We start from the raw sequence: 20,046 nt of genomic DNA on the forward strand, positions 1-20,046 counted from the left end.
GGACAGGAGCAGAGCCTGCAGCAGTGCAGAGCTCCCCCAGCTCCGTGTGGCACCGGTGCCTGGCACGGTGCAGGCTCTGGGATTCCATGCCCAGCCCAGAAGGCACAGCCCAAGGGATTTCTCTGCCAAGGAGCCAGGGCTGGCTGTGAGCACTCCCTGAGGTCACTGCAGGCCAAGGAACTGCAGCAGAGATTGTCATTCCCTGCCTGACCATTCCAGCCCAATCACTCAGCCCTCCTCCAGCCACGGACAGACTGGACTCCAGTTTGGACTGGGATCACTGGAGAGCAAAAAAACCACYCAAGAGGCACAGAGAGCTGCTGCACCTCCATCCTCACCCTCCTCAGGTACAGCAGTGCACCCACATTACATTAATTCCAGCAGCAGCTGGATCTTCACTGCTGGAAAATAACATTTTCTTTTATTTTGAAAGAACAGAACGCAGTAACTGGGTGGCAATTTGCTCTATTATATTTAATGGAACATTTTATCGATTAGATCTCATGGAATATAATTTCASATAATGGAACCAAAATATTGTGTGTTTATTTGAGATGCATAAGCATATCAACCATAAATATTTTATTGGCATCCATGTCAGATGAGCCACTGTAGATAATTCAGTCAGTTTTGCAAAGAAAAGAAATAAAAACATTGTACCAAAACACCAGAATTACAGTGGGGGGAAGCTCTGAAATCTTGGAGCCATTTTTACACTCATTTTCTGCAAAGCAGATCCAGTTATTAGGGAAATCACTGTAAGACGTGTGACTGCTTTAAAAAGAAATTCCATTTTCTCAAAGCTAAAAATTCTAAGCCTGATGGCACTGACAGTGAGCAGGAGCTGGAGTGGGAACAGGATACATTTCCTCACTCCCTATAACAGCACCAATTCTTGTTTCCAACCCCTCAGAAACACAGAAAATGAGATTTAGGGAATCCCAATCTAAAGAATGGATGCTTGGATAACGTTTCCAGGGATCCATCTGGAAACACCACTCAGTTTTTAACGTTTCCAGGTGAAGGAATTTGTCACTGATTTGCAAATCCCAGAATGGTTTGGGCTGGAAAGAATTAAAACCTCATCCCACAGATCCCCTGCCATGGCAGGGACACCCTTCCACCACTCCAGGGTGCTCCAAGCCCTGTMCAACCTGGTTTAGGACACTTCCAGGGATCCAGGGGCAGCTTYTTTACCTTATCTGAGGCTGGAAAAAGCAAATCAGGGCAAAATTAATGTCACACACATGAGACAAATGTGCCTTTCACTGGTTAAAAGGAACAGAAGGTGCATATGGCAGAGGGGGAACTCTAAAACCTTCAAGATCCTGTCCAACCCAAACCATTTTGGGATTTCTCCTCCTTGCTTCCCTAAAAGCAAAAAATGCCAAAGAAAAAGGAGATTTGTTCTTCCTCATTCCAGTGCAACAACCCCTCCCTGCCTGGCTCTGCCCCCCATTTATAGGAAATGAGTCCCATTCCTCCCTAGGAATGAACTGAAGGCAGTTTGTTTACACCGAAGATTAATTTGCCTTTTTTTCACAAATGAACAAAAGCCAGGAAATTCAAAGGCAGAGCCCGAGTGCTGCCAGGACRTGGGTTTAGCCTTTAATAAGCTGAGTCTTTATCACTGTGCAAACCATGTTCCAGAGGCAGATAAGCACCAGGAAAGGGCACAACAGCACAGATCCCATTATGGAGCTGTCCATATTTCCCTGTCCCAGCAGCAGGGACAGCTGCTGATCCCCGAGGGGCTCAGGGGGCATTAAAYCTCCCCCCAGGGCAGGAATTTGCCTTTCCTGGTGCCAACAGGGCTTTGCCAAGCTGGGATCAGCACACACCCAGTGCCCCCACAAACTGACTGTGACAACACAATGGGATATTCAAATATGATAAGAGATAAATAAAAGGAACAGTGAGCCTGGAGATGGAGGAAGTGACAATTTTTGGCTGTGAGGGTGGTAAAACATTGGCACAGGGTGCCCAGGAAGCTGTGGAGTGCCCAAGGATGGATTGGACACACTTGGAGCACCCTGGGACAGTGGGAGCTGTCCCTACCCATGGCAGGGGTGGCACTGGGTGGATTTTAAGATCCTTTCCAACCCAAACCAATGTGGGGTTGTATGAAAATGCATCTCCTGAAGTGTGGGAGATGGGATGGACAGAACCAGCAGCACCAAGCACTGTGGGGAAACAGCACCTGGAGATTTAAAGGCATTTTCTGTGGGAGGGAAAAGACTCCAAAGCACAGGAGAGAAATCTTCGGGATAAATGCACACCAGAGTCAGGTCACAGCTGAGAGTAAGAAATGGGCTGTCTCCTGCATGATGAACGCTGCAATTCATTTACTCCACYGAGGAATGACAGCTAATTATTCCAAATTTCCACGTCATAAATAATTGACGCGCGCGGGCCCGTAATGTGCCATCAATCTGGGAGCAGGGAACTGCATTCCTGAAAACAGTGCCACGTACCCACAGATGGACTGAAAAACCAGGGGAGTACATGCTTGGAGAASAGGAAATATCTTTAACCACATCACTGCAACTCCTTGGTGCCCCAGCCCTCTCACAGGAAATTAAAATAATACAAATACATTAAAAATTAAATACTAATCATGGATAACTCCTACTCCTCTTTCCTCCACCAGCCTCATCCATTCACCCTTCATGTCATTCCTGCTCTCCTTTTCCATTTCTTTCAGCCACAAAGGTCATCTCCCCAATTTTATCAAGAACTGCACCAAGTCCATCATTGCCAAAGCCAGAAGCTCCAATACCATTACTTTTTAGTCACCCTCAGTTTATCTCCCTAAATGCAGCTGCTCACCTGCAAAGCACAGACACCCCCAACCCCTTCACTGCTCCAGAAATTACCTGCAAATTCCTCTGAATAATCCKGGAACTCCCCATGATGGTTCATGAGTTTCTCCACACAATCTTGTCCCATTTGAACCCCCTTTGTACCCCACAGCTGCTGCTGGAAGCACCACTGCCATCCAAATTAATTATTTAATCCTCACCTAATTCATAACCCCAACATTTTCCCAGTGAAGGGCTTAAAGCCAGGCTTTGGCATCAGGGCTACAAGCCAGGCTTTGGCTAACAGCAGCACAAGGAATATGTGCCTSTAAATCCCAGCACTGGAAGCCAAGACACTTCACACCAAAATCCTCCACATTCCCTGAGACAGGAAGACAACAGGAGGTGAAACTGGAATACAACAGAAGAAATCAAATAGAATTTTTTCCTCAGAGCTCTCAGGGTGGGATTRTTGGGGTGTCTGTGYRGGACTGATAATCCTTGTGGGACCCTTCCAGCTCAGGATATTCAGTGATCCTGTGAAACTCTGCAGTTTTAACTGAGGAATAAAGGAGAAGGTGTGCAGTGGGTCCATGCAGAGGCTCTGAAAGGCACAGCCAACATTTCAGATCAAAACAAAGCAGCAGAATCWGCCACACACAGACACTGCCCTGGCTCTGCAGCCAAGGAAGGGTTAAAAAATTAAGCCATGTTTCCTTGTGAGGCTCCATTAAGCAATACAAGTGAGTCTTGTGTAAAAGGATTTTAAGTTCAGCRTTACAAGTGCTGGTAATGAAGAGGATGCACGTTGGAAGTGTCAGCTGATCCATAAAGAGCCCCCGCTGCAAGATTTATCACCCCGGCATCGCGCTGCCCCATCGCTCCTCCTGAATAATGGATGCTTTTTACATTCACATTTGTGTACAGAACCCATTTGCACAACGGAGGAATAACTCTGGAAGCGGGGATAGGCTCTTCCTAATCTCTCACCCGGGTTCCCTGCACTAAGGAGCAGCTCTGTGAACGAATCCATCAGAGCTAACTCATCTATCACTGCTCCAGCACCTTCCCCGGCCCACACTGTGTCACCCAGCTGACTTCTGCACCAAAAAAAAGCAGCAAAAGCACGATTTATTTTGCAATAACACACTATGGTGATGGAGCATTAACTAACATTAAGATAAATTGCTCTGAGCTAATGAATCGTCCATTACTAATCCCTGGGATGAGGCCACGCAGCCAAATAACAACTCAGAGCTGGGCTCGTATTAAAATCCTTGCAGCCAGGGTCAYAGAAATGTTTATTCATTTCTGCAAGAGATCTCTTGATAGAAAAAAGAGAAATGTTGTGAAGAAAGATGAATTAGAGGTGAACGAGGCAGCAATGTATCAGCTTCTCTCCAGTCACCACGTCCCTTGGCATTCCCGCTGTGCAAAACGGGGAAAAAATGAAACTTTCAGGCAGTTTACACCTGATTGCAGGTGGGAGGGAGTCCCAGGCTCTGCCCAGGGCACAGCACACTCCCAGAGAGTGAAGGCACATCTGGAAATCAGAGCTGTTTGWGTGTCAAAGCACCGACAGAGCTCAGCAGACGCAGCTTCCCGGGGCTTTTGTTTGGAAATGAGAGCGGGGCYGCCTCCAATCTCAGCTGCTTTATGAACCCACACACGATTTTCAGTTTAGTTACAGCTTTTCCCTTTGGCTTTTGCTCCCAAACACTCTCCCCAGGTAAAAGACACCCACCAGTTTCCACCTCTGCTCCGGGATGGCGCTGATATCCACCGGGTGACGCTCCATGACGTTGAGGAAACGCGCCTCGGGGACAGCAATAGCACAGATGACATGGACCCACCTGGGGAGCAAAGAACACACAAATCAGGGCCTGCTGTTATTTGAATGAAATGCTCAGGAGGGCAGTTAACATTTCCCTGCCTCCCTCAGCATCCAGGCACGTTTCCAAGGGGCTGGCAGCCTTGGCAACCTTCCCACCTGACTGTTAATCAGGGTGGCACAGGGTAAATGTCTCTGGAACAACAGAGATCAGCCTGCTTTGGCACCTGATTTTGCATGATATTGAACATTCCCTGAGTAGACTTTTCCCTGAGAAACAACCACATTCAGTAAGGAATCAGAAGCTCTGCTGTGGAGCAGCCTGGTACAGGTAAGACAGCACAGGCTCATCCTGCCAGATCAGCGAGGAGCAGCTCCCTCCAGAACCCCAAAACTCACTGCTGCACTGAAATTTTAACCAAATCCACAAGAYAAGGAGAMTGGGGCAGTGTGGAAGGAAAACACACTCCAAGGCAGCACTCTGCAACAAGAGAGATCAACCTGCTTTTGCACCTGAATTTTGCAGGATACTGAACATTCCCTGAGAAGGTTTTTCTCTGAGAAACAACCACATTCAGTGATCAGAACTCTGCTCAGCATAGCCACTTGGGCTCATCCTGCATATCAGCGAGGAGCAGCTCCCTCCAGAACCCCAAAACTCACTGCTGCACTGAAATTTTAACCAAATCCACAAGACAAGGAGACTGGGCAGTGTGGAAGGAAAACACACTCCAAGGCAGCACTCTGCAACAACAGAGATCAACCTGCTTTTGCACCTGATTTTGCATGATATTGAACATTCTCTGAGAAGATTTTTCTCTGAGAAACAACCACATTTAGTGATCAGAACTCTGCTCAGCATAGCCACTTGGGCTCATCCTGCAGATCAGCAAGGAGCAGCTCCCTCCAGAACCCCAAAACTTGCTGCTGCACTGAGATTTCAACCAAAACTTGCTGCTGCACTGAGATTTCAACCAAATCTTGCTGCTGCAGTGAGATTTCAACCAAATCCACAGGAATAGGGGCAGCAAGGAAGGAAAAAACACTCCAAGGGATCACTCACCGGCCATCAGTGGTCATCTGGAGAGCTCCTCCCCTGAGATTGCACAGGCAACATTCCTGCGGGAACACAACTCCTTCAGAAAACCATCAGAACGCTCTGCCAGACCCCCCAAAAAAATGACTGTACCCCAGCTGGGATGCCAAAGGCAATCTGAACCCTCCCAGCACCCATATTTGAGTGATCCCAGCAGGATTCAGAGGGAAGGGTGCTGTCCCCAGTCCTCACCGCTGCCCACGCGCCGGCTGAGCAYCGCGAGCACGACCAACTCTCATTCACCAGCTCTGGACGGATCCCGTAACAGCCTGCAAGGAACAGAGGCACAGACAGGTCACAGAAGAACTTTGCCAACGTTTCTCAGTGTTGATTTGTTGATTTTTCAGTTCAGAAGGATTTTTGAGAGAGTTTGAAGAGCTGTGTTCGAYACGTTTGTACAAAAGCCGTAAGTGRRGGTRGAATTTGGGACCACACGTAATCCTCACTTTTGTTTTTCACTTTTCTAAGGACTATAACAGCAAGGATTTATTTCTTTAGGCCGGAATTTGGCTCCAAAGTGATGCCACCACAGCTGGAGTGCACTCACACGTCCTAGCAGGGAAGGGCACTGAATTTTGGCAAGTTTGAAGCAGTTACCTTTGCTGTGTGGTGTTGTGAAGAAGGACAATACTGCAAAAATAAATTAAATCCCTGCATTCCACGTGGGTAACAGTATTTAATTGATGGTTATGTGAAGTTAAAAACATCTCCTTTTACAGAGCATCAATTACTGTAACATGCAAGCACCAAATCCTCCTACAGCAACACCAAAATAGTCAAGTGGTATTATAACCATTATAAAGACAGGGAAATAAGAACAAAAAAAGTCTTTACAATTCTATAAAAGGCACTGAGGTTTGTCACTGCAAACAATGGGGGAAAGGCACGGAAATAGTTTTCAAAAAGCAGATCTGCGTGATTCCTGCAGGTTTGTAGAGTGAAAATTCAATACAAGCATCCCAACCAACACACAGCTCATTCCACTCAGCCTCTGTGGAATCCATCCCAACAAAATCCCATCCTACCTTCACTTATCCCAACAAACTGAACAGAAAATTTCAGCTGGGAACAACAATCTTGAATTACTGAATTCAACTGAAAAGGAGACGTTCAGAAAGCACCAGGATTGCCACTGCAGCCTGATTTATAAATACCATCCACTTAACCAGATAAACAGCGTGTCAAAAAAAAAGTCAATACTATGGATCTGCAGCTGCTCTCCACATCTGAGGTCTCTTTTCATCATTTGGCAAATCAGGGAAGCAGAATCTTCCCAGGCCTAGAATAGGGACAGGGAGTTCAATCCAAAACTGAGCTGAGGGAGAATCAGACCCTGAACTCAGCCTCAAGCTGCACCAGGGGAGGTTTAGATTGAAAATGAGGGAAAATTTCTGCATGGAAAGGGTKRTAAAGTGTTGGAACAGCCTGCCCAGAGCAGGGATGGAATCAGCATCTCTGGAAGYTCAGAAAAYWCATGGATGTGGCACCTGGGGAYGTGGTTAGTGGTGAACAGGGTGCTGGGTTGATGTTTGGACTCSATGATCCTAAAGGTCTTTTCTATCCTCAGTGATTCTGGGATTTTGTGAGGGCAGAACAGTCCCATTTACTGAACCCCAGGTTACCCCAGCAGACCAAGATAAAGATGCTCTTTTTATGGATTTTATCAGTGCTTAAAAAGCTTAGAAACCTTCACAAACCTCCCCCTGTCTGCAGGGCCTGGCTGCTGTAACCCAGCACACTTGGGGAGGGCATTTCCCAAGAACACACAGGCTGCCARCTGGTTTTACAGGCAGCCAAAATACACCTCACCACTGCAATCCTGCAATAAAAGCAAATGGATCCTCTGCAGCAAAGTCAAAGGGATGTCACAGAGCACAAGGAAACAAYCAGGGACTGGAGTCTCAACACCCATCCTGTCCTGTCCTCACAGGGAGAGCACAGCCAGAATATAGAGCTGAGTTTCTCTAAAAAAAAAGATGGATTTCAAGTCTGAGCCTGCAGATTAACAGCATCTTGTGCAGATCCCTCTGTCCTTAAACAGAATTTGGCCACTGAAACCATTCTGATAGACTGGACTATTGCAGGCTCATGGATGGAGCAGATGCAGCATCCCTGAATTGTGAAGGATGAAATCTCCTTCCTCACACCCACCCCACATCCCACAGCCTTATTAGCCAGSAATGACCATAATCAGGGATTCAGCAGAGAAACAAAAGTTGCTTTCCTGCTCCCCATCCCTGCTGAGCTGCAYGGGGACCTGCAGGACTCTAAAATTGGAACAACAGAAGTAATTCCAGCTGATGCAAGTCAAATAAGATTCCCCCATCTGTCAAGATCAAACAGCTGAAGAGTAATTCGTCACAAATGTTAACTGGATGCTGTACAATCTCCACTGAAGGTACACTCCACCAGGATTAATCAGATCTTCTTTTAGACATAACTATCAGGGAAGCAAACAGACATATGTTCCCTTTTGTAATCAAGTGCCATTACTACAAACACTATCAGAGACACTAATAAAATCTATCTCAAAATGTTCCATAATCTCTGCTGCACGCAGGAACAATGCAGCCTCCCCCAGCAGAGCAATATTGGAACGAAATATTTGAGAGAAAAGAGTGYAATAAAGCCTTTGAGTTTTGCTTTATTACCAAAAAATGAAAGGCATCAAAAGAAAGAATCTTTGCTGTGAGACAGAGAGGAATCAAAATTAGCAGTAAAAAGAATATTGGTGTGTATTTTTTTAAGATGAGTGACTGCCAAGATGCACTTGAATACACAAATCTGCCTTAGAGAAAAAAGTTCCCTGCCCATGGCAGGGGATGGGAATGGGATGGGTTTCAAACCATTCTGAGACTCCACAATAAATTCGTACAAAGAGAGATAAAAATGGGAGTGACAGGATTTAAACCTGCTATTCCAACATAGCAACACCCAAATGCTGAGCTCCTCAGGACCCAAATGCTCTGGGGAAGGTGCAACACTCACTAGCATGAACCTGCAGGCAGCATTTGGCACAGGATATCAAGGGACTGGTTCCATCCTCTCCGATGTAGGAATTGGAAGGAAGGGGCTCGGTGTTTTCTCCACTGGAGGTGAAGCACATCTCTGGGATCAGGGGCTTGCTCTTCTGTCCACATTTGGAAAGGTGCACGAAGGAGGACGGCTCCCCTGTGGAGATGGGGGTGGATTCCTTCTCCACCTGCAAGGACTTGGAGAGAAAAAMCATCAATGGAATCGCCTCTCCCTGGCCACAGCTTCAACTTCCATCTCTGAGCACTCCCCTGGCAAAAAAAAATCACCCAACACCTGAGACCAGAAAGCCAAAAATCACCTAAAATCCTCATTCCCACCCCTGCCTTGCCTCTCTCCCTCAGGCAYCTACCAGGATCTGTAATTTGTTGTGAAAACCCAAAGAAGCGTTAGAACAATGAGCAGCTTTTCCTGTTTTGTTTTTTACTTTTTCCTGTAAAAATCTAAATTCCTAAATTGCAGCTGAAAACACCAAGGAAAAATAAAAAGGGAAACATTGCTAAAAACAAGACTTTCCCTCCCCCTCTCCCATTCTTCTGGCATCCTTCCCTACTTCTCTTGCAAGAATTTCTCCTGAAGGACATTTCAAGGTTTCTGGGAGCAGACAGAGTTAAAAGCAATGGATTAAACCAGCTCAGCTGCACCCAGTTTTCCTCACAACAGCCAGCAATCAGAACAKATATTTTATTTCCAGTCTGTATAATAAATCAAGAGATTTTGTTGAAGGGTGAGGTGGGTTTTGCTTTTCTCAGAAAAAGCTTCMAACACATCTACAAGTAGCTAAGGCACGAATTCCTGGTGGGCACACAAAGCCAGATTTGGTTTTATGTGAGAAGAAATCAATGCACAACTGCACAAATAACTAATTCATCTGATRAATTTTGCCTGCCTGCTCATAACATCTCCCAAAGCATATTGGTGGTTTCCAAAAAAAGATGATGGATGTGCTTACTCAGTAAATTTTTATTTTGTGGCTTGTTTGCATAAATTCAGCAACCCRGGCCCGTATGGGAACAGGAGCCTGGTGTGACTTTTTTCTGAACAGTGTTTGCAAAGCTCTTCAAGTGTGATTTCAAAATGAACACTGAGAAAACCAGAGCAGCCAGGAAAGAGAACAGAAAAATGCTCCAACCACTGCCAAATCCAAACACATTCCTTTGGTGTGCAAATTTGTACGGCTTTGTTTCTCTGTCAGAAATTTCTCCATCCTAATTTATCCATCAGAGCAGTGTCAGACGTTTGGATGAAAAATTAGGAAAAAATTTCTTCATGTRAAGTGTGGTCAGGCAATGGCTGCCCAAAGAATTGGTGGAATTACCATTCCTGGATGCCAAAAAAAATGTGGATACAGATTGGGGAAAGTAGTTTAGTGGTGGAGAACCTGATCCTCGAGGTTTTTCCCTATTTGAATGATTCCCTGATGCTGTGGTGAGGAATTACCTGGTTATAGGGGTAGAAGAGGGTGCAGACAGCACAGTATGGCTCACTCAGGGCAGCAGCTGCATTGAACTTCCTTTCAGCTGGGAAATTAAGTGCTTTATTCTTCCACTGGAAGGAAAGTAAAGATTTCAAAGCCTCTGGATCACTCATGTCTTCCTCTCCAGAAAATGGGAACGTTTCTAGAATGAAAAAAAAAAAAAATCCCAAAATGTTGGGCAAAAGTGTTTATGGATAAAAGAGGCAAAAGGAGCAAGGCTGAGTTAAACAGTTTAGGTCTCAACAACTCAAGAATTGCAATAAATAAAAACATTCAAATCCTCCATGGTCTCTCACATGCCTATGCCTCAAATACTTCTTAAATTGACAAAATCCCCCCTTTGGGGACAGGACACACAAGATGGGGACAGCAATGACCTGAAGGATCTGTCCATGAGGAAGGAGAGAATTCAGATTTAYTGCCTTTGTACCTCCCTCYCCTTTCCAGCTGTGGAAACCTCCAYCSTWCTTTTAACRAAGATTTAATTTGAACTTCAATAATTCAAAACACATGATGCCAGTGCAAAGAAATCCCCATTTCCTGTCTCCCAAGGTGTGGAGGCAGCTCCCAATATCCCCCCAGTCTGCCCCAATTCCTCCCAAGGTTCATCCCAGACCAGTTCTGCCCACTGGGAACACTGTGGGTTCTGGTACAGCCATTCCCACACCATTAAACCTCCCACCTGCATTCCCCACCATCCCTCCCTCTGCCAGAGCTCTGCTAATTAGTTTGCTAATTCTCCATTTTATAAACCTTTAAAAAGTCCTCGGCATTTCACGATTAAACCACAGCAGAATCCATTTGTGGCAGGCTGGGGGTCCAAGTTTCTTACCCTTCCTTAYGAAGGAGTTTTGAATCACTGTAAGTGCTAAAGAAATTTTCCACACAAGGCTGAGTATAAATCACTCCCTGCATCACCAATCTGCAAAGTTTCCAAAAGAACAGGGAACTCAAAAACATCTTGGAAGAACATTATCCCCAGAGCTCAGCACATTAAACCAAATTGTTCACTGCTTCRCTGTTAATTACTGGAAATAAGCTGTTTATGTTCTGCTCTACAAGTCTAAGTCTCCTCCCCAATTCTCCCTCCCTTTGAAGATTTTCTGACTCTCTGGGTTACCTGAAAGGATAAAAAGAACTTGGGGGTAAAACATTAAAGGCTGAGTTTACATCTCRGATTTTAAATGTTGCCCATAACGTATTTGTCAGACAATGTGGAAATCTTATTGTGTTTAATGAATCCCTTTTTTGAGGTGATGAGTGCTGGCTGTGTGGCTCTGTCATATTTCARACAAGGACTACTTCCTAAAAAGTGTCTCATCCTGTTTATTTTGAAGCCATGAACCAAAAGCCACGTTTCTCCAGATTTCAGTCGAGGCACATCAGGTGACAGGCCAGGATTTATGGTCCCAGTGAAATCAGTGAAAGCAGCAGCCTAATCCAGAGTGACAGAGGGAGAGAAAAAAGGGAATGGCTGTCGTATGTTATCACCTTCACTCCTCCCAGGATGGATCCAGGGGGACACGTGGCATTCAGGATGGCTCCCACATCGCAAGCAAGTGGAAGAGACAAACAATTTGTCTGGGCTGAATCTTTGTGCAGCATGTGCATTCCTTTAATTTAAATGCTCCCTGTTCCTCCTGCTGCCTCCAGACCATCCTTGCACATCATTCCCTGCAAAAAYCCGGAGTGCAGAGAGCTGCTGCAATTCCCTGGTGGGGAGGGAAGAATCTGTTTGATCAGATTCAGCCCGGCAGAGCTGTAAATCAGTCCCCAAGAAATGGCAGCTTTCACAAGAGCTGCTCCTGCTCCACCAGCCRAGTCCCCAAACACCACCCAATGAATCAAAACAGGGAGAAGAATCTGCCTAATGAGGATCCTCCAGCACAGAGCTGGTTCTGAGGTCTCACACCAAAACAAGAGAACAAATCTCAGCTGCCTCTCCAGACTCCATTTTACCCACTTGGAAGGCATCAAATGCACCCTCTTTGGTGAGGAAGGGCAGCTCTGTGTGTTCAGGAGAAGCCTTTCCTGCAGGAAGCKGCTCTAAAATCTGTGGATTTTAGGAATCCATTTAGGAATGAAGGAATGTGAGGGGAAAGATACTGTCCTTTGGAACAAAGAGTTGAGAGGAGGCACTGCCAGCTACACCCATGGCCCTGCCCCAGCACACAAAAGCTCCTGACTGGGTGTTTGTCCATATTCTGAGTATTTTGTAACTCAGATTTTTACTCAATTACTGTAACCCAATAACCTGTAACGTGGGAAAGGCCCCAACGTGAGAAATCACACCACAAAACAGAGTCAGAAGTAAGAATCTTTTCTTTGCCCTCAGTCCAGACTGTTGGGACATTCACAGGGACGGGAGTGTGGGAAAAGGAGGATCAGAGAAGTACAGTTAAACACCGAGAAACATTTGAATTCTCATTTCTGCATCTGCCAAGAAAAATTGGGCCCCAAACACTGACATTAATTCAACCAAAAGGTTAGAACTGACTTTCCCCACGCACATGAGAGCAGACCTGGCCTCCACTGCCTCCAAGGGAAACAAATCTCATCCCACTGCAATATCCAAGACAGAGCTTTGCCTTTAAGATATTATTTTCTCCAAACCCTTTTTTCCCTTTGCCCAAAACGCTGCCTCACTCTGCAGCCAGCAAAATATTTCTCTCGAGYGAAGAAAGGGTGGGAGGTGAGAAGTGACACCTCCCACRGAGGAGTTTTGTTTCCAGCTGGGTTATCAAAATGGGAACACGCWGCTTTTCCTACCAGTTAAGTGTAATACACAGAGTTTCAGGCCACCCAGTTTTGCCATTTCAGCAATCCCCTGGGTCATACAGGACATCCACAGTGCTCACTCACCTTCATCACTCGAGGTCTCCTGTTTGACCACAGACAGCGGGGAGCGGGTCGGGGGTTTGCCCAGCGGGTGCCGGCGGCTCTTCTTGATCTCCATCTTCATCTTGGAGAAGGCAGAAGCAGCCTGGAAGGAAGTACAACAAGCTGGATTGGCACCACGAGGAGGGAACCGGACAAGAGAGGCAGTTTTTGTCATCAAGAGTTCTTGGACTTGCACAGCAAACTTTGCTCTGCCTTTTGGCTGAACCGCTGACGCCTTCCGAGCCAAGCGCTGGAACAGACACTAAAAGCCAACACTAACTCTTAAGAAGTTGGGTAAACTACAGAGTTCTCTTTGAATCTGTACAAGCTTAGAACATCTGCAAGCTGCCAATTCTACCAGCTTGTGAAAAGCCTGCTCCATCACACACACGCAGCTGGGAACTCCACAGAAACCGCGAATCACGGAATGCGGTTGGGTTGGAAAGGGCTCTAAAGATGACAGTTGGGCAGCAGTGCCACTCACTACACCATGCTGTGTCCCCATTTAGTTTAGAATCACCCAGGGATGCACTGACCTCTGTGGTGACCTCGTTGTGCTCAGCCTTGGTGCCACCATTGCTGTCTTTGGCAGGGCCGGGCAGTGCCCCCTGCTCACGCCAGCCCAGTCCCCTCTGCGTGGCAAACTGCTCGAACACAACATGTGCTCCTTGCCACCCACTACACCATGCTGTGTCCCCATTTAGTTTAGAATAACCCAGGGACACACTAACCTCTGTGGTGACCTCGGCATGCTCAGCCTCGGCGCCGCCATCTCCATCCTTGGTGGGACCGGGCAGTGCCCCCTGCTCACGCCAACCCAGACCCCTCTGTGTGGCAAAATGCTCAAACACAACACGTGCTCCTTGCCACCCACTACACCACGCTGTGTCCCCGTTTAGTTTAGAATCACCCAGGGACGCACTGACCTCTGTGGTGACCTCGGCATGCTCAGCCTCAGCGCCATCTCCATCCTTCGTAGGACCGGGCAGCACTCCTTGCTCACGCCAACCCAGGCCCCTCTGTGTGGTAAACTGCTCGAACACAATATGTGCTCTTTGCCACCCACTACACCATGCTGTGTCCGCATTTAGTTTAGAATAACCCAGGGATGCACTGACCTCTGTGGTGACCTCGTTGTGCTCGGCCTCAGCGCCATCGCCGTCCTTGGCAGGACCGGGCAGTGCCCCCTGCTCACGCCAACCCAGACCTCTCTGCGTGGCAAACTGCTCGAACACAATATGTGCTCTTTGCCACCCACTACACCGTGCTGTGTCCCCATTTATTTTGGAATCACCCAGGGACATACTAACCTCCGTGGTGACCTCATTGTGCTCGGCCTCAGTGCTGCCATCTCCATCCTTGGCAGGGCCGGGCAGTGCCCCCTGCTCACGCCAACCCAGGCCCCTCTGCGTGGCAAACTGCTCGAAAGCCTGCTGGCAYGACATGTGCTCCTTGTCGAACACCACCTTCTTGCTGCGGGGCACCACGTAGAGCATGGGGATGATGGGCCGGGGTTTGAAATCGTCCTCCTCGGCCGGCGCCTCTGAGGGCGGCACCACCACGTTGAGCGGCGCCGGGGCCTGTTCGGGTACCGGGCCCGGGGGAGGCCCCGGGGGCCGGGATGTCACTGCCCCGTCCTCGGCTGGTGGCTGCTGAGGGGTGGCACCGGTGCCTGGAGGATGGGCAGGGGGCTGGGGAACTGCTGGGGTGTGCTGGGGGAATGGGGGATTCTGCTTCTTCTTCCTCTCGCCCTTGGCCTTTGGGGGCCGCGCCTTGGCCTTGCACTCGCCTGTGTGGAGAGAGAGGAGACACTGAGCTCCAAAATTACAACAATTCACATTTCTCTCCTGTCTAAGAGCTCAGTGCTAACTGATTTAACACATCTTAACACGTTAATCATGGAGTTCTTGCTTTCCAACACCAAAAATGCAGGTTTTTGCACACCAAACGTAGTTTTTTTGCACACCGAAAGCTACACAGTGCCTCAGCACCGGCCTAGAGAAGCCCACTACAGAAAGAAAACACTACAGAAAGAAAACACTACAGAAAGAAAACATTTGTGCTGTTTCTACAGACTGTTAAATTCCTGATCATAGCACAAAGGTTGTGAAAAGCAATGTTTCCTGGAGGGAAATAACCTAAATCCCTAAGAAACTGGACAATGTGCCAAAAAAACAGGAATATGTCCCAKTAGCCATGACTCAAGATTTTTGTCCCCCAAAGTCAAGGACACAAAATCATCCACTGGGGTGCAGGAAGGGAATCTTCTTGTCCCATTAATAAAATAAATATTTTATTTTAGGATTTTTTTTCAGGATTCTTTTAGCTTCACACCTTCCTTTTTTAATCTCTGTTTTTCTGGATGTTCATAAGGGGCGTATCAGCACAGAAATACACAAGTACACGTGGAATTCTGTGCTGTATATAATAAATATGTACATAAATAAAGACATCCATCAGGAGGCACGCTCTGATTTCTTTTTTCTGGTGATAAGGAGGTGCAATCCAAACAGTTTGGAGACCCCCACTCTGTATCAGGAGTTTGCAAGCACAGCTCTTATCTGGGTATTATGTGTGTCAATGCACCCAACAGCCCCAGGAAATGAAGAACTGAACAAAGATACCTGAATCATTACGACCCAAAGATTTCTGCCAGCAAGCCTTTGAAAAAGATGCCTTTCAAGCATAAATCAGGTGGAGCACTGAGCTCAGCTGGATGCTGAGATATCCTTTACTCACACTCGTGTCCTTGTTTCTCCCAGCTCTGTGTCACTCAGTTTATCTGCACAGCCCTCATGGATGTGACAACACTCGTGGAGCAGATAAACATCTCAATATTGGCACCAGAGGCACGAGTGGCCTGGAAAAGCCTTCCCCACCYCTCATTCCATGTGAAGGGATCCACACATTTCCATTTTCCAGAGATTTTTACAATTCCTGCTCTCTGCTGARGAGGTTGGGATAATCAGGGACACCCCAATGAAGAAGTTTCACCAATCCAGACCCCTCAATTTCAGGCTACACCAAACCTGACCAGTCCAACCCACAAATGGGAAATCAGAATAACCCTCACCCAGGAAGAAGGATGAACAATCCCACAACAGAATCAAGTGCCAAAATCCCTGCTGAAATCCCCAAGGGAACACCTTAACCCCAGCATTTCCCAGCAGGCTGATCACTTTATTTACACTAACTTATAAAAATGRGAACGAGTCCAGCACAAATAATTACAGTTGTACTTGTGTAGGCAGTCCCTCAGATAAACTGGTTTGTTCTATCACAGAGAAAGGGAATATTGAATTTCCTTAGAGAAACAAACATATTGAATGAAAGGCAAATTGGATTTCTCCCCAGTTGCACAAAACCAGATCATATTTACTCTCTATCCACTCCAAGAATTCTCTCCCCAGCAGCACCACAAATGCCATTCACCAGCTTTATTGACTTCCAAAGGGTAATTTGACAGCAGCTGGCACTGAGAACTGTGCTTGAAAGTTTTTGCATCAAGATGAAAACGAGTTTGTGAGCRAAATCTGTGGAATCAGAAGCCGGGAAAAAAGGAAGGCAAAATTCCAAGAGCCTGTCTGGCTTATCCTGAACATTTCTAGGAAGGAAAAGGACCTGAAGGCACAAATCCACAGGTCGGTTAAGAGAGGAATGTCAATCCTGATCTTTCACTGCAGAGCTGGGACATGAGGAGAGCACGTGTGGCAGAGCTGAGCTGCCTGGCCAGGGAGAATCTGAAATTCTCAACAGAAATCAGAAAGTGGGAACAGCTGAGGGAGCTGGAAAGGGGCTCAGCCTGGAGAAATGGGGGAGATTCTGGGTCTGCACAACTCCCTGCCAGGAGGGGACAGTCAGGAGGGTTGGGATCTGCTCCCAGAGAACAACAGGACAAGGGGGAACAGCCTCAAACTGTTCTAGGGGAAATTCAGGTTGGAATTTCTCCCTGGAAAGGGTGGGGAGGCATCAGAAGGGGCTGCTCAGGGAGGTATGGAGTCCCCAACCCTTGAGGTGGCACTCAGGGAGGTTTGGGGTCACTCAGGGAGGTTTGGAGTCACTCAGGGTGGCGCTGGAGTCACTCAGAGAGGTGCTGGAGTCACTCAGGTGGCACTCAGGAGATTTGGGGTCACTCAGGGAGGTTTGGGGTCACTCAGTTGGCACTCAAGGAGGTGCTGGAGTCACTCAGGGAGGTTTGGGGTCACTCAAGGAGGTTTGGGGTCACTCAGGTGGCACTCAGGGAGGTTTGGGGTCACTCAGGTGACACTCAGCGAGGTGCTGGGGTCATTCAGGTGACACTCAGGGAGGTTTGGGGTCACTCAGGTGGCACTCAGGGGGTTTGGGGTCACTCAGGTGGCACTCAGTGGCTTTGCAGGGCCCTTCCCAGCACAGCCCCATGGGGAAGAGCTGCTGACTCACCCAGAGAAGGGCAAAGCCTCCAAACTCTCCTTCCAAACCCCACAAGACAACCTGCAGAGAATCCTGAACGTATTCATAGCAACGTGATAAATTATGGATATAAAGCTGAGTCATAAAAACCACAAGAAAACACCGTAAGGGATCTGGGTCAGAAATCCTGAAAACCTCGAGTTATAAATACCCAGCTTGTCCAAATAACCAACACAAAGCACAAGACCTACTTTGGAACCATTGACTGCTTTGAAATCTCATCCTTTCTCCTTCTCAAGGTCATCTCTACTGGTGGAACAGAAAATCAAGGCAAATTCAAGCCAGGGAAAAAAAAGAAAAAAAGGAAGGGCAGGAGGTGGAGGGAGTGGAATTACCACAAGCAGGGCCATGCAAACTGTTTTSTTCTTCAAGATGAAACCCTGAGACACTGGTGAGAGGCAATGCAGCCAGCAGGATGTGAAAAACCAGAGGAGTCAATGGGATTTAATTGCTGTGCTGCAGCAGGAAAAGCTGAATATTTGCTAACAGCCACGCCGAGCTGGAGTTTGCACCAGTGGCACTTCTGCAGTGGTGCTGAAAATCAGCTTTTCCCTCCTGAGCTAACAGTTAAAGAGCTCTCGAGAAGGAGTGGAAGTGTATGATTTGGAAGCCATTCAGCTAGAGCAGAGTTTTTATTATTCCTTGGCCATTCTAATGATCTCAGATCTGTCCTTGTCACTTATCTCTCGTCTCCGAAGAAAAATCAGCATTTTCGGGCCATTTATTACAAGCATCAAGTGTTAAACTTGTACAAGAGCTAAGAGCAGACAATTTAACACACTGCTGATGCTTTCAGGCTCAGGGCAATAGAAATTAAGTATCTGCACTGTGCAACAATGGTTCTCCAACTCCTTATTTCCCCTGAAAAGARAAAATACACTGCCTAGATGAGAGACTCGGAACAAAGCCCTCAATTCTCTCCCCAGAGCTTCCACAGATTTCCTTTAAGATCATTACCAAGGCTCCCCCAACAGTTTGCAGCATCAGTTTCCCCAAATGCTAAACAAATAATGGATCTATAGAATAGATGTAAATTAATTCACTGTAAGCACTGCTGGAGAAGCCTCCAAGAGGGAGTGAGTGTGCCACAGACACAAAAAACACTTAAACCACACATTWGGGGGGAAAAAAGCAGTTTCTTCCCAGCAAGAACTCCCAATCCTCTCTACACAGCCAAGAAAAAAGTGCCACAGAAAGAGCCTGATGGTTGTGTTCAGATTTTGGGACTCAAGGTGCAAAAGGAATCCCAAAGGATTGGGAGTTACCACGGGCTGGTTTTATTTGCAATAAAGGTTTTGTGTTTCATGCAGAGGAAGCTGCAGAGTTCCCCTGTTCCAGCTAAACTTGAAGAAACCCAAATGGGACTCGTGGATCCCACCCAAAATCAGTCTCTGTGACAAACAGGAACAAAGGGAGGGGGAAGAGGAAAGATAAATTGCACAAGGCAGTGCCCAAATTGTTCTTGTTCAGAGCAGGACACAAAAATACATTTATGTGTTTCTCTGGGAAATAATTCAAAATATTCCTCACATAATATATGTTTTAACAATCCTGCAATAGTTTGGGCCTACAGAATTTTCAAGCCCTGCCAAAAAAGCTATTTGGATTGAATCCTCACCGAGAGGGAAAAATCAATTGYTGCTGTGAATGACGGCATATTTCAGTGAGCAGAGATTTAATGTTGGGGAAAACTCTGCTGATATTTCAAGAGAAATAAACAGCAGCAGACAAGTTATTTACAGAGGTGTTTTAGAGCTCGCCCCAGCTCCTCAGTGATCTGACCTCACCTTCTCCCTCCATCCCTTTGCTCCTCTCTTCTTCCTCCAGATCCGGCCCCCTTTTCAGCTCTTCTTTTACTTTCACATCTTCCAAGGCAGTTTCAATAGCCATGACATCCCCAAGAGACTTCTGATCCTCTGTTTTGTGTCTTCTGGGTTGACTCCTTTTTCTGTGAGACCTGAAAGCAACAGAAGTGTGATTTGACATAAAAGAACAGTCTTCAAAATAGAAAACCATCRCCGACTTAAAAAGCTGAATACGAAACAAAAAGATCTGCTTTGGAGAGAAAACACAAGGTAGCTAAAATAGCTACAGGGCAGAAGAGATATCTGAAAGGGAACAGATGAACCCTGCATAACACAACATTTAAGATCCATTCACAGCAGCCATTAATTGTCTGGGTTTCCTGAAGAGCTTTTTCCTACCATTACTAATGGAAGCTCCCGAGCTGCAGTTAAAGTGATTTTAATTGTGTTTTCAATCTATTTCGCTTGTATTTCAAAATCCAGATGAAAACTTGTTTAAATCTCTCTTTCATCCTCTGCCTCCGCTCCATTATTGCTTTTCATTCCGGCCGTGCCTCCCTTTGGCAAACTGCTGGAAGCCTGCAAAACATCATCCTGCAGCTCTGAGACATTAGCCAGCACTGCCAGTTCCCAAAAAAAAACACCCCATAATGAATGCTCAGAGCAAAATCAAT

The 20,046-nt window shown here is 46.7% G+C and overlaps 1 protein-coding gene across 1 annotated transcript in view; it reads right to left on the reverse strand.

The window, feature by feature from the left end:
* The window catches only part of LOC130584836 (lysine-specific demethylase 4B-like), a 25,675-nt gene extending 6,157 nt beyond the window's left edge, over positions 1 to 19,518 (reverse strand). The window contains exons 1-8 of the mRNA XM_057385065.1: positions 19,350 to 19,518; positions 14,429 to 14,902; positions 13,101 to 13,221; positions 10,202 to 10,380; positions 8,717 to 8,939; positions 5,921 to 5,997; positions 5,696 to 5,751; positions 4,546 to 4,654 (exon numbers count right to left, since the gene is read on the reverse strand). Of these exons, the coding sequence (XP_057241048.1) occupies positions 4,546 to 4,654; positions 5,696 to 5,751; positions 5,921 to 5,997; positions 8,717 to 8,939; positions 10,202 to 10,380; positions 13,101 to 13,221; positions 14,429 to 14,902; positions 19,350 to 19,457 (1,347 nt within the window). The 5' untranslated portion in view covers positions 19,458 to 19,518. The remainder of the gene's footprint in view (positions 1 to 4,545; positions 4,655 to 5,695; positions 5,752 to 5,920; positions 5,998 to 8,716; positions 8,940 to 10,201; positions 10,381 to 13,100; positions 13,222 to 14,428; positions 14,903 to 19,349) is intronic.
* Positions 19,519 to 20,046: the final 528 nt, after the last annotated feature.

Source organism: Malurus melanocephalus, unplaced genomic scaffold (genome assembly GCF_030028575.1).
Source record: "Malurus melanocephalus ecotype Western Australia unplaced genomic scaffold, MMel_1.1 scaffold_775, whole genome shotgun sequence".
In the NCBI taxonomy this organism is placed as follows: Eukaryota; Metazoa; Chordata; class Aves; order Passeriformes; family Maluridae; genus Malurus; species Malurus melanocephalus.